Below are 12,854 nucleotides of genomic sequence, written 5' to 3' on the forward strand. Positions count from 1 at the left end.
CACTCCAGGGGAAGGATACTGCAAAATCCCCATTCCCTCCCCACTCCTGGGGGAAGGATACTGCAAAATCCCCATTCCCTCCCCACTCCTGGGGGAAGGATATTGCAAAATCTCCATTCCCACCCCACTCTGGGGCCAGCCAGAGGTGGTATTTGCCGGTTCTCCGAACTGCTCAAAATTAATTAATTTATTTTATTTATTGGTTCGATTTATATGCCTTCCCCACTCCAGGGGAAGGATACTGTAAAATCTCCATTTCCTCCCCACTCCAGGGGAAGGATACTGTAAAATCTGCATTCCCACCCCACTCCAGGGGAAGGATACTGCAAAATCCCCATTCCCTCCTCACTCCAGGGGAAGGATACTGCAAAATCCCCATTTCCTCCTGATCAGCTGGGACTCAGGAGGCAGAGAATAGATGGAGGTGGGGCCAGTCAGAATTTTTACTACCGGTTTTCCAAACTACTCAAAATTTCCGCTACCGGTTCTCCAGAACTGGTCAGAACCTGCTGAAACCCACCTCTGTAATGGACACTGAGCAACATGTGTTCCCTGGGTAACGTACAAAATGCAGGTGCTTCTCGACTTACGACCACAATGGAGCCCGAAATTTTGGCACCAGGGGACCTATCACCAGGTAGACCGAAAATGGAGACATCGTATTGGCAGTTAGAAGCCAGACTACAATCTGCTCCATCACCCGAGAATGAGACTAAAGTTTGAAGAATCACTAAGCGAGTAATTCCATTCTATTCTGTTTCTAATAATTCTAATTCTATTCTATTCTAATTCCAATAATTCTAATAATTCTAATTCTAATAATTCTAATTCCAATAATTCTAATAATTCTATTTCTAATAATTCTAATTCTAATAATTCTATTTCTAATAATTCTAATTCTATTCTAATTCCAATAATTCTAATTCTTAATAATAATATAATTCCTATCCTATCCTATCGTCCTGTGTGAATCCAGAACAGGGCAACACCGATTTTGCTAATTTAAAACATTAACCGAGAAGACGTTCAAATGAATGCCAATGCAATGAGAGAGAGAGAAAAAAAAATGAATATATTTGGCGTTGGGAGAAAAAAACTGAGCCTTCAAATCATTTCTTTTGAAATACGGATGCTGACAATGCCGAGGGTGTGTCAGGAGCGTGCAACTGACCACATCCTACAATTAGTAATTAGATTTATATCCTGCCCTTTATACAACCCAAAAACATACATAATGGATCACACATAATGCTCCCGCCTCCCGTTTTCCCTACAACAAGTGGGTTGGGCAGAGAGGCAGTAACTGGCCCAAAGTCACCAGCTGGATTTCATGCCCAAAGGAAAACTGGAACTCCCCATCACCCAGTGTTTCTACTCAGCAACTTCCCCACTGTAACTCCTCGACGTATCGCCACGATGGAGCCCAAAATGTCCGTGGCTAACCGAAGCAGTTGTTAAGTGGGCTTTGCCCCATCTTACGACTTTTCTTGCCATCGTTATTAAGTGAATCGTTCCTGGTGTTGAGTTAGTAAACACGGTTTTTTGTTTTTTGCTTTTAATTTATATGCCGCCCTTCTCCGGAGACTCAGTGCGTTAAGCAATAGCCTTCATACTTTTATATATTTATACAAAGTCAGCTTATTGCCCCCACAATCTGGGTCCTCATTTCACCTACCTTTGAAAGGATGGAAGGCTGAGTCAACCTTGAGCCTGGTGAGATTTGAACTTGCAGTAATTGCAAGCAGCAGTTGTTAATAACAGTGCTTTAGTCCACTGTACTACAGGCTCTACTACAGGTTGCAAAGTGAACCTGGCTTCCCCATTGATTTTGCCCGTCAGGTGGTCGCAAAAGGGGATCACGTCACCCCGGGACACTGCAACTGTCATAAAATACGAATCACTTTGCCAAGGGTCTGAATTTTGATCAGCTGTCCGCGGGGATGCTGGAACGGTTGTATGTGTGAAAAACGGCCGTTAAGTCACCTGTTTCACTGCCATTGTAACTTTTGAGCGGTCACTAAATTAATTGTTGAAAGTCGAGGACTATCTGGACACCAAACAGGCTCGTTAGCCGTGGCTACTAGAGGTGGTACGATTTTATTTATTTTTTTAATTTGATTTATATGCCGCCCTTCTCCGGAGACTCAGGGCGGCTTACAATGCGTTAAGCAATAGCCTTCATACTTTTTGTATATTTATACAAAGTCATCTTATTGCCCCCACAAACTGGGTCCTCATTTTACCTCCCTTAGAAAGGATGGAAGGCTGAGTCAACCTTGAGCCTGGTGAGAATTGAACTCGCAATAATTGCAGGCAGCTGGATGTTAAATGCTGCCTTAAGAGGCATTAGCCTCCTACGCCACTCAGGCTATTGAAGTTAGATCCATTCTTGTGGTCCGCCAGCAGTGGAGTCGGACAGTGAGGAGGCTGGGGAGGACAATGGGCCAGTCCTGAAGTCAGGGGAAGGCCCAGACGAGGGCTCCGCATTGGAGGCAGAGATGGGAGTGATGCACGGACTCCGGAGTCTTACAACAGCCTTACAACGTCTTCCCATGGAGTGAACCAAGTCTTTGAGTTCTGCAGCTGTTCTAATGCGAAACCAAGATTGAATGATGGATTCTATTAACTGGGTTTTATTGCTGGGTCGCTTCTGACTAGCAAGTTTCTTTAGTCGGCTCCATCGATTTTCAATGGGGTGAAGGTCTGGGCTACTCCCAGGCCATTCCAGCAGTGGAATAGGATCAGGGTGGGTTCTAATTTTTTTTTACTACTGGTTCTGTGGGTGTAGCTTATTTTGTGGGTGTGGCTTGATGGTCATGTGACAATTATTTAGGATTTAGCAGAGGTACTGGTCTACCAGGCTTTTAACTGCTTGCAGAGCTATACCGATCTACCCATTTATTTTTGCAGGCACTGATCTACTCATTTGTTTTCTTTTAACACTGATCAGCTGTAGGGCGGCCCTTTGAAGCCCTGCGGCAAGAGTTTAAACATTGTTTTTCCCTCTAGCCATCAGCTGGGACTCAGGAGGCAGCAATAGACTGGGGGTGGGGCCAAATAAAAAGTAAGAAAAACGCGGGGGGTGGGGTGGGGGCGCAGAACCGGTTCGGTGACGTCATATCATTGGGCCGCTCTCCTCAAGGTTCCGACGGCGAGCCAATGTTACCTTGCTGTGCCCAGGGGTAGGGCGTTCTCTGTGGGTGCTCCCACCCTCTGGAATGAATTACCTACTGAGCTCTGGACGGCTCCTTCCGTCGGGACTTGAAGACTTGGCTTTTCAAACAAATAGGCTGAGACTGATTCCGGGCTTTATTATTTACTACTAATTAATTATCTGGATTAAATTATGATTTTATTGTACTTGTTTCTTAACTTGTGTTCGCCACCCTGAGTCCTTCGGGAGAATGGCGGCATATAAATACATGTAATAATAAATAAATAAATATCGTCACCGCTACTGGCTCAGGAGAACTGGGCCAAACCAGGAGGAACCCATCACTGAATAGGATGACCTTGAAACTCCCCCCCAAAAAGTGGTGTTATTAGCCATCAAACCTCCAAAATACACTTTTCCCAAAAAACTTTCCACGATTTTGGCCACTACTGTGCAGTATTTGCTTAACAATCGTTGCAACAAATGGTGTAAAACCTGGCACGGATCAATGGATCCGTAGCAAGGGAAATCTTAGTCCCCATTGTGGATTTAAGTAGAGGTCCGTCTACCTGTAACATTTTTAAAAAATAAAAATGTACCTGCTTTTAAGTAAGGTCTGCTTCCTTGAAATACCTAGTGTAAGCATTACGTCTATTCATACATTCACAAAGGAATTACTATAAATCTAAAAGCATGACTAGCTTGATTATTTATAAGGAGGATTAGTAAGGGATAGAAAAGAGCAGAGGTGCCTTTGTGTGAATATGGGACAGAAGTTTTTTTTTTAATAGTATCGAGATGGGTCTTAGCAAATAACAATAACAACAACAACAACTGGAAGAAAAGGAAGTAAAAGGCATACAGCGTGACTGCAGGAAGAGAAGCCAAAACTCTTGCATATGGAAAAAGTATTAAAATATAATAACTGAAAGAACTGTCTAGGGTGATTCTCGGTCCTCCAGGTCATGGTTGTCCCAAAATGTGAATGTTTTTAAAATGTTATATAATTTTAGGTTCTATTTAATTGGGCCAAACTATGTTATAATAATAATTTTAATTAACAATTTTATGATGTTTGTGTATCTATATTTTTCTTGACTGTACACCGCCTTGAGTCCTATGGGAGAAAGGCAGTATAGAAATATAATAAATAAATAAATAAATAAATAAATAAATAAATAAATAAATAAATAAATAAATGTGCTTTCTCAAGAGGCAACTGGACTTTCTGGTTTTTTTTTCTTTTTGAAGACATTTCGCTTCTCATCCAAGAAGCTTCTTCCGCTCTGACTGGATGGTGGGGAACGGAAGGATTAAATCAGGGGGGAAATCCAGCAGGATCTGGAGAACCAGTAGCGGAAATTTTGAGTAGTTCGGAGAACCACTATAAAAGGAGTATTTAGCTGCCAGCTGCCTGCAATTACTGTGAGTTCAATTCTCACCAGGTTCAAGGTTGACTCAGCCTTCCATCCTTCCGAGGTAGGTAAAATGAGGACCCGGTTTGTGGGGGCAATAAGCTGACTTTGTATAAAAAAAGAACACCACTTAGGGGGGGCCAAAAGCCCTACTAAGCAGGTATATACAAAAGTATGAAGGCTATTGCTTAACGCATTGTAAGCCGCCCTGAGTCTCCGGAGAAGGGCGGCATATAAATCAAACTAATAAATAAATAATAAATAAACCGGCAAATACCACCTCTGGCTGGTCCAAGAGCAGGAAGGGAATGGGGATTTTGCAGTATCTGGGAATGGAGATTTTGCAGCACCCTTCTCCTGCCATGCCCATCAAGCCACGCCGACAGAACCGATAGTAAAAAAAATTTGGATTTCACCACTGTCCCAAACCTTCTGTGAGCCCCGTTTTTGCAAAAAAACGGGCCTGTTTTTCACCTCCCAAACCCCCGTGTCATGTTTTTGCCCTCCCCAGCCCCCAGGAGCACTCTGCAGGCCTCCCAAACCCTCTGCGCATCCCGGTTTTGTGAAAAACAGGACACAGAGAGTTTCGGAGGCCTGCGGAGTGCTCCTAGGTGCCAGGGGAGGGCAAAACCATTTTTTTTTCTTGTTTACCTCTTCAAAATCTTGGTGCGTCTTATACTCCGGTGTGTCTTAATAGTCTGAAAAATACGGTGAACGGGGTAAAAGAGCGGTATATGATGGAAGTGAAGTATGTATGAGAATAAAAAGAATGCCCGACAATTCAACACTAAACAAATATGACAAAGACATGTGATATTCCCTTGGTTGTTTATAGATTGATGGAATGTTTGTGGTGTACAAGGAGGAGTGTTGGCTTTGAATATGAACACAAATGTACTTTTGTATGCAAATAGTATCACTGAGTCACTGAGAACTCAAATAACTTTGAATGAACGTTAGATTAACTGCCAGGACAATGGATCTGCAAATTACTAAATACAGGCACTTCTGGACTTACCGCCGTTCATTCAGTAACGATTTGAAGTTACAAAGGCACTGAAAAAGTGACTTATTCACACTTATGACCATGGTAGTATCCCCACGGTAATCAAAAATTTGTCAACTGGCATGTATTTTATGATATCCACACTGTCCTAGGACAAGTGTCGGTAACCTTCCCAGCCGCTTCCAACAAGCAAAGTCAGCAAGGGAAGCTGAATTCACTTAACAACCATGTGTTTTGTTTAACGCATTATAAACTGGAGGTTTTTAAGAAGAGACCGGGCAACCGCTTGTCTCAAATTGTATAGGGCCCGGATGGCGAACCTATGGCACGCGTAGCCATATCAGTGGGCACGTGAGCTCAGCTGATTTTCGGGTCTTCTCGGCCCACCAGAAGTAGGGAAACAGGCTGTTTCTTGCCTCCGGAGACCCTGGGTGAGGGGGAGGAGGAGGCCCGTTTTTCTCTCTCACCTGGCTCCAGGGCCTCTCTAGGAGTCTGGGGAGGGTGAAAACGGCCTTCCCTAGCCCCCCAGAGGTCCTCCGAAGGCCGAAAACGGCCCATTTGACAACTTCCGGTCCCACTGGAAGTTGTCAAACGGGCCGTTTTTGGCATTTGGAGAACCTCCAGGCCGCTTTTGCTCTCTCCAGACTCCTAGAGGCGCCCTGGAGGCTGGGGACAGCAAAAAAACAGGCCTTCTGGTCCCACCGGAAGTTGTCAAACGGGTCGTTTTCGGTGTCCGGAGGACCTCTGGGGGGGGGGGAAGGCCGTTTTCTCACTCCGCAGACTCCTAGAGAGGCCCTGGAGCCAGGTGAGAAAGAAAAACAGGCCTACTGGGCCATCGTGTGCCAGGAGCAGGGGGAGAGGGGGAGTCCTGCACTCATGCGTGGGGGCGGGGCGCATAGAATTATGGGTGTGGGCATGCGTGCGCACGACCCCCCCTCCCGCCAACTCCTCCTGGCACGCGACGACATAAAGGTTAGCTATCACTGGTATAGGATCTCTTCCAGCTCTATTCTGATTGACTGAACAATCATTTTCTATGAGCGAGCAATTCTAATGATGGATATGGAAAAAAAAAAGCACCATATTCTATCCTGTGCCAGTCCAGCGGTGTTTATTTTTTGGAGAACTTAACTCACCATGTCCCAAGCCAGACTGAGACTTATTCATAAGCAGTCCTTGTGGTTGAAAAAGCTGCCCTTAATAGCTGGACTTTCTTTCTTTCTTTCTTCCCCATCCTATATTTTATGCCCACAGGATCATTTTAAGCCACCAAGCACTGCTTTCTCATGTGCAGAAACAGCAAACATGATATGGTCACATCCACATATATATCTGAGGAAGATAAAGGTTCCCCTCGCGCATATGTGCTAGTTGTTCCCGACTCTAGGGGGCGGTACTAATCTCCGTTTCAAAGCCGAAGAGCCAGCGCTGTCCGAAGACGTCTCTGTGGTCATGTGGCCGGCATGCCTCAACGCCAAAGGCGCACGGAACGCTGTTCCCTTCCCACCAAAGGTGGTCCCTATTTTTCTACTTGCATTTTTTAACGTGCTTTCGAACTGTTAGGTTGGCAGAAGCTGGGACAAGTCACAGGAGCTCACCCCATTACGCGGCACTAGGGATTCGAACCGCCGAATTGCCGACCTTTCGATCGACAAGTTCAGCGTCTAAGCCACTGAGCCACTGCGCCTCTGTGAGGAAGATACAAGTGTCCATAATACAAAGGGATATGTATATAAAACAATAAAAACGATGATCTTGAAAGATCACACCTGCCAACTTATGTAGGAAATGCCTATTGAGGAACTAAAATTTGGAGCAGTCTCCCATTAAGCTCTAACATCTAAGGATTATGAAAGCTGGTAAATCCAACTTGGAGAGAAAACTGACTTAATAGTTTGAACTGCGTGGCACACTGCTTAGTCCCTGTGGGCCTTTTTACGATGCATTTCTGCTGAAGGTTTGCATAGTTCAAGAGCACACAGAGAGGTTAGGAGTTCAACAGCCAATAATGTTCACAGATAATTAGCCGGCCCAATAAAATTTATCATTTTACTCCGGCTCTTGTAACAACTGATAAATCATTAAAGCAGCAAGATCAGAATGTACTCGCATTAGAAGCTGTCTTTAAGTACATGAAATTATTTATTCATACACTTCCTACTACGCTTTCCTCATCGGCTGTAGAAGCGGATTGTCTTCTCAATTTTTACCGACCGATTAAGATTTGCACCTGAATCTAAAGACGCACTGAATCATGGAGGTGGGGGTTTTTTTTGCCCAACCTCAGGAGTTAACATGCAAGACAACTTTGGATTTTTTTTAAAAAAAAAAGTGATGCAAAATTGACTCGGCGAGAATACCGCTAAAAATCCCTTCAAATAAAATAAATTGCAATACATCCTTGCAAACTTTCTAACTTCAAGCCACCCCAGATAACACCATTCCTGGACCACTCTAAACAGGATACGAGTCTAGTTCATGAGACAGAATGCTAGAAACAGTGGGGGGCAGGGAAGAAGGAAAACAATTTCAAAATTAGACCAAAATTTCTTGCTTCCCCCCCACCCCATTAACACTCTAAGGAAGAGTTCTAGAGAAGTCAAAATCTTGGATAGTCTTTTACACACTTTTGGTTTGTTCTAGGAAACTCAAAATGTGTTGGTTTTTTTTTAGAGGTGGACAAGGCAACGATAACGTAAATTACTTTAGGAAAAAGTTGCCTCGATTCCTTGTTTTCAATATGGAAACGCAGAGTGCTATTTAAAAAAAAAACAACTCAAATGAACGTGCTCAAATCAGAAAATGTAAGCAGTTAGTGCCGAACTGGGACTAGAGAGATGTCCGTTCAAATCCCCACTCTGTGTACAAGTTCATTGGGTAACTCTGGGTCAGACATGAACTATAAAACATAAACCTCAACAGAGCTATTCTGAGAATGAAATGATTGGCTGTGCAAAGAAAATATTATCACGCATGCAGCTTTGAGCTGTGAGAACGAGGGAATAAAACATGTACGCCAACAAACGCAGGTGTCAACAGATTTTGCAGGATCTTACTGAAAGGATTCCTAACGGGCAGAAGTTGAACAACAGTCTGTGAGTGGAGGAAAAAAAAAAAATCAGGGGCAATAAGCAAACTATTTATGAAAGATGTGGGGATCCCAAAGGTACTCTTTCAAGAGGCAACTGGACTTTCTGGTTTTCTTTGAAGATGTTTCGCTTTCATCCAAGACTGGATGTCGGAGCTGAAGAAGCTCCTTGGATGAGTAGCGAAACGTCTTCAAAGAAAAACCAGAAAGTCCAGTTGCCTCTTGAAAACGCATCTTTGGGACAACCATGACTTGGATGACTGAGCATCTCCATAGATGTCTTCTAGGGATGTTTCATCATCATCCCTGATCATCTTGCTGGATAAGCTTTTAAAGAAACTTTCAGAATAGTTTGAAAACCATATATATAGCCAGATGATCGCCAGGATTCAGGTTGATATCATCCCAATGTTATTTCTTTAAAACAAAAAACTGGACAAGCAACCATCTACTTACTATGTACCCAGTGTCTGCCGATGAAAATATAAAGACACATATTTACCTCTCTTGAACTCCTCCAGCACAGCATCCAGTTTGGTGTCGTTGAAGACAAAGTGAAGCGGGTGGTTGTAGAACTTGATGATGGTGCTCAGAGGGGTGCAGTCATCAGGGTCCACCAAAGCCAAGTCTTTGACATACAGCATGTCCACCAAGTTGGTCCGCTCGTCCTCGTACACCGGGATGCGGGTGTAACCACTCTGCATGATCATGGACATGTTGTTGAAGTCCAGCACGGCGTCGGCGTTCAACATGAAGCACTCGTCCAGCGGGGTCAGGACGTCCTCCACCGTCTTGTTCCGCAGGGCCCCCTTGCTGAACTCCTCCCGCACAAACTCGTTGTAAGGGTCGCTGTTGCGGACCATGTCCAGGATCTTCTCCCGCAAGAGGTAGGTGCTGTTGTCATGCCGTAACGCCAGCTCCAGCACCCGACTCAGCGGCAGCGAGATGGGGAACGTCAGCAGCATGAAGAACTGGGTCAGCCACAGCCCACGCGGGGCCAACCAGAGACCCCAACGGGAACTGATGGCAAACGGCAGCACCTCAGCCAGCAGGAAAGACAAGGCGGCCACCCCGAGGATGGCCGGGGCCAGCGACCCCACGGCCCGGTAGAAGAGCACGGCCAAGGCGGCTTGAGCCAAGGAGCTGATGAGCAGTAGGGAACACAGGACGAAAGGGCCCCGGTGCCGCACGGGCTCCAGCGCCTTGGAGGCTCCCCTCTCGGTCTCGGAGCCGCAGTCCCGCAACACGTAGAGCTCGGCCGGGTCCAGCCACAGAGTGCTGAGCTGCAAGGCGCGCAGCAGGGACAGAAGGGCCAGCAGGAGGGCCACCAGGGTGCCCAGCAACCAGGCGGGCATCGGCGGGGGCCACGCTTCTGCCGCTACCCTGGACCCTCCGCCTTCATCTTCCGTCACCAGGATGGCATCTCCGGGAGCGGCAGGCGTCCACGGGCGACCGGGTCCCGCCGGGCTGCAGAGACGGTACCGTCCAATGGGGCCCCCGGGGGCCACACGCACCGTCACCAGCCCTGCGTGCTCGCTGGCAGGCAGGACATGGTGGGCCAGCACTTGTGGGGCCCCCAAGGTGGAAAAGGAGGATGGGTCCCCCGGGGTCCCCGCACAGGGGGCCTCCTCCGGCACAAAGGCAGCCCAGGGCCAGCTTTGGTTGTGCAGCCCGGTGCCATAGAGGCGCAGGCGGAAAGTGGCCCCCGGGAGGGCCCGCACCAGGCCCCCTGTAGCTGAGGCGCCGTCCTCCAAGCGGAAGCCTAGGACTCTCGGGCAAGGCGGGCAGGGCCCCGAGGGGTCCCCGGGCTCCGGATCTCCCGCGCCGGACGACGCGCCGTCTCGGAGCGCGCCCACCACGGCGGCCGCTGCAGCCCAGCCGCAGAAGAGCGCCAACCAGCCGCCGCCGCCGCCGCCGTTGCCACATTCGCCCGCCATAGCCGGAGCGATGTCGCGGCCGGTGGGGTCAGAAGAAGACGACGACAACGACGAGGAGGAGGAGCAGCAGCAGCCGCCGCCGGAGCAACTCCGAGGGGGAGTGGACGGAGCGGGGAGAAGGTCAGCTGACTTGACTCCCCCCCTCCCTCCCCGCTCCGAGCGCCGCCGAACTTGGCTGCGGAGGACGGGCCAATAGCCGCGCCCGACCGCCGCCGCTCAGCCAATAGGAGAAGCCCGGGGGGGTGTGGCCAGCGCGGCGGGAGGGGGAGCGAGAGAGCGGACGGGGCGGGGACGGGCTCAAGTTCGGTGGCGCCGCGGTATAAACAAGACGGAGGGGAGGGGGGAGAGGAGAGGAGGGAGCTGGGATTTAAAGGGGCCGCGACCCCGCTATTGTCCGCATGGCGGGATGGGTGGGGGGGGCTGGGGGGGCGCTGAGGGCTTGGAGAGGAGGAAGAGGAGGAGTGGGCTGAAAAGGCCCGTTGCAGCTAGTCTTTCTTTTAAGGGGCTTTGGTAAATGTGAATTAGCAGCCCCCTTTTTTTTCCCCACCCCCTTTCAAGTCCTCGCCTTGCAAGAATCGGGGTCGTGGGAGGAGGAGGAGAAAAGAGGAGGAGGAGGAGAAAAAAGAAGAGGAGAAGAAGAGAAGGGGGAGAAGGAGAGGAGGAGGAAGAAGGAAAAGAAGAAAAGAGAAGGAGGAGAAAAAAGAAGAGGAGGAAGGAGAAGAAGAGAAGGAGGAGGAGTAGAGGAGGAGGAAGAAGGAAAAGAAGAAAAGAGGAGGAGAAATATAGCCAGAGGAGGAGAAGAACAAGAAAAGAAAAGAAAGGAGGAGAAAAAAAAGAAAGGAGGAGGAGTAGAGGAAGAAGAAGAAAAAAAAGAAGAGAAGTATAACAGGAGGAGGAGAAGAAAAGAAAGGAGAAGTAGAAGAAAAAAAGAAAGGAGGAGGAGAAGTATATCAGGAGAAGAAAAGAAAAGAGGAGGAGAAGTAGAAGAGGAGGAGGAGAAAAAGAAAGGAAAGGAAGAAGAAGGAGAAGAAGAAAAAGAAAAGAGGAGAAGTATAACAGGAGGAGGAGGAGAAGAAGAGGAAGAAGAAGAAGAAGAAGAAGAAGAAGAAGAAGAAGAAGAAGAAGAAGAAGAAGAAGAAGAAGAAGAAGAAGAAGAAGAAGAAGAAGAAGAAGAAGAAGAAGAAGAAGAAGAAGAATTGTGTCACTTTGAATGTGTATGGAGATTCTCAGTCATCCAGGTCAGGGTTGTCCCAAAGGGGCTTTTGTTTTTCAAGAGGCAACTGGACTTTCTTTGTTTTTCTTTGAAGACGTTTCGCTTCTCATCCGAGAAGCTTCTTCAGCTCTGACTGCATTCCTCACCATCCAGTCAGAGCTGAAGAAGCTTCTCGGATGAGAAGCGAAACGTCTTCAAAGAAAAACAAAGAAAGTCCAGTTGCCTCTTGAAAAACAAAAGCACCATTGTCACTTGGAACGTACGCTAGTCGCCATACCTTAAAATGAAATTTCGGCGCATACAGTTCTCAGAGGGTGACCCCCCCTTTCAATATACACTACATAAAACGTGACAAATAAATAAATAAATATGCATATGTGGAGGTATACAGGTAGTCTCCCACTGTTTGTTTAGGGACCGTTCAGAATGATAATGGCGCTGGAAAAAAGTTGACGTCTCCATTTTTTCAAAGTTGCAACCTTTGCAGTGTCCCCATGACCATGCGATCAAAATCCAGATGCTGGGCAACTGGCTCATATTTATGACCTTTGCTTTGATCTCCTGACAAACAAAAGTCAATGGATTCACTTAACAACCCTGTCACTAACTTAACTGCAGTGACTCACTTAACACCCGTGGCAAGAAAAGTCATAAAATGGGGCCAAACCCACTTAACCAATGTCTCACTTAACAGAAATTTGGGGCTCGGTTGTGGTCATAAGTCTAGCTACCTCCTGTATTACCTCCTGCCTAGTTCCTTCTCCTTACTACCCCTAGAAGCAAAGTATACTCTTTGTGCAAAGTTTTATTCATCCCAATGGCATATCATGAATATAATTAATTAGGCTAGATGTTCAAACAATAAATATTTTATTTATTTATTTATTTATTCAATTTATATGCCAATTTATTATGCCTAAGGATTCATTACTACAGTACACTATGCCTTTCCTGGTGGAGTCAATAAACTTTTTCTTAACTGTGCCTTAAAACAAAGACACCTTCCTAACCATGTAGAATAGAATAGAATAACAGAGTTGG

The 12,854-nt window shown here is 46.8% G+C and overlaps 1 protein-coding gene across 1 annotated transcript in view; it reads right to left on the reverse strand.

The window, feature by feature from the left end:
- Positions 1–10,808, reverse strand: part of CNNM3 (cyclin and CBS domain divalent metal cation transport mediator 3) — a 39,785-nt gene extending 28,977 nt beyond the window's left edge. The window contains exon 1 of the mRNA XM_060683534.2: positions 9,166–10,808. Coding sequence (XP_060539517.2) covers positions 9,166–10,600 — 1,435 coding nt within the window. The 5' untranslated portion in view covers positions 10,601–10,808. The remainder of the gene's footprint in view (positions 1–9,165) is intronic.
- Between the last annotated feature and the right edge of the window lie 2,046 nt (positions 10,809–12,854).

The sequence above is a fragment of the Pantherophis guttatus genome, chromosome 9 (genome assembly GCF_059756535.1).
Source record: "Pantherophis guttatus breed Tessera chromosome 9, ASM5975653v1, whole genome shotgun sequence".
NCBI lineage: Eukaryota > Metazoa > Chordata > Lepidosauria > Squamata > Colubridae > Pantherophis > Pantherophis guttatus.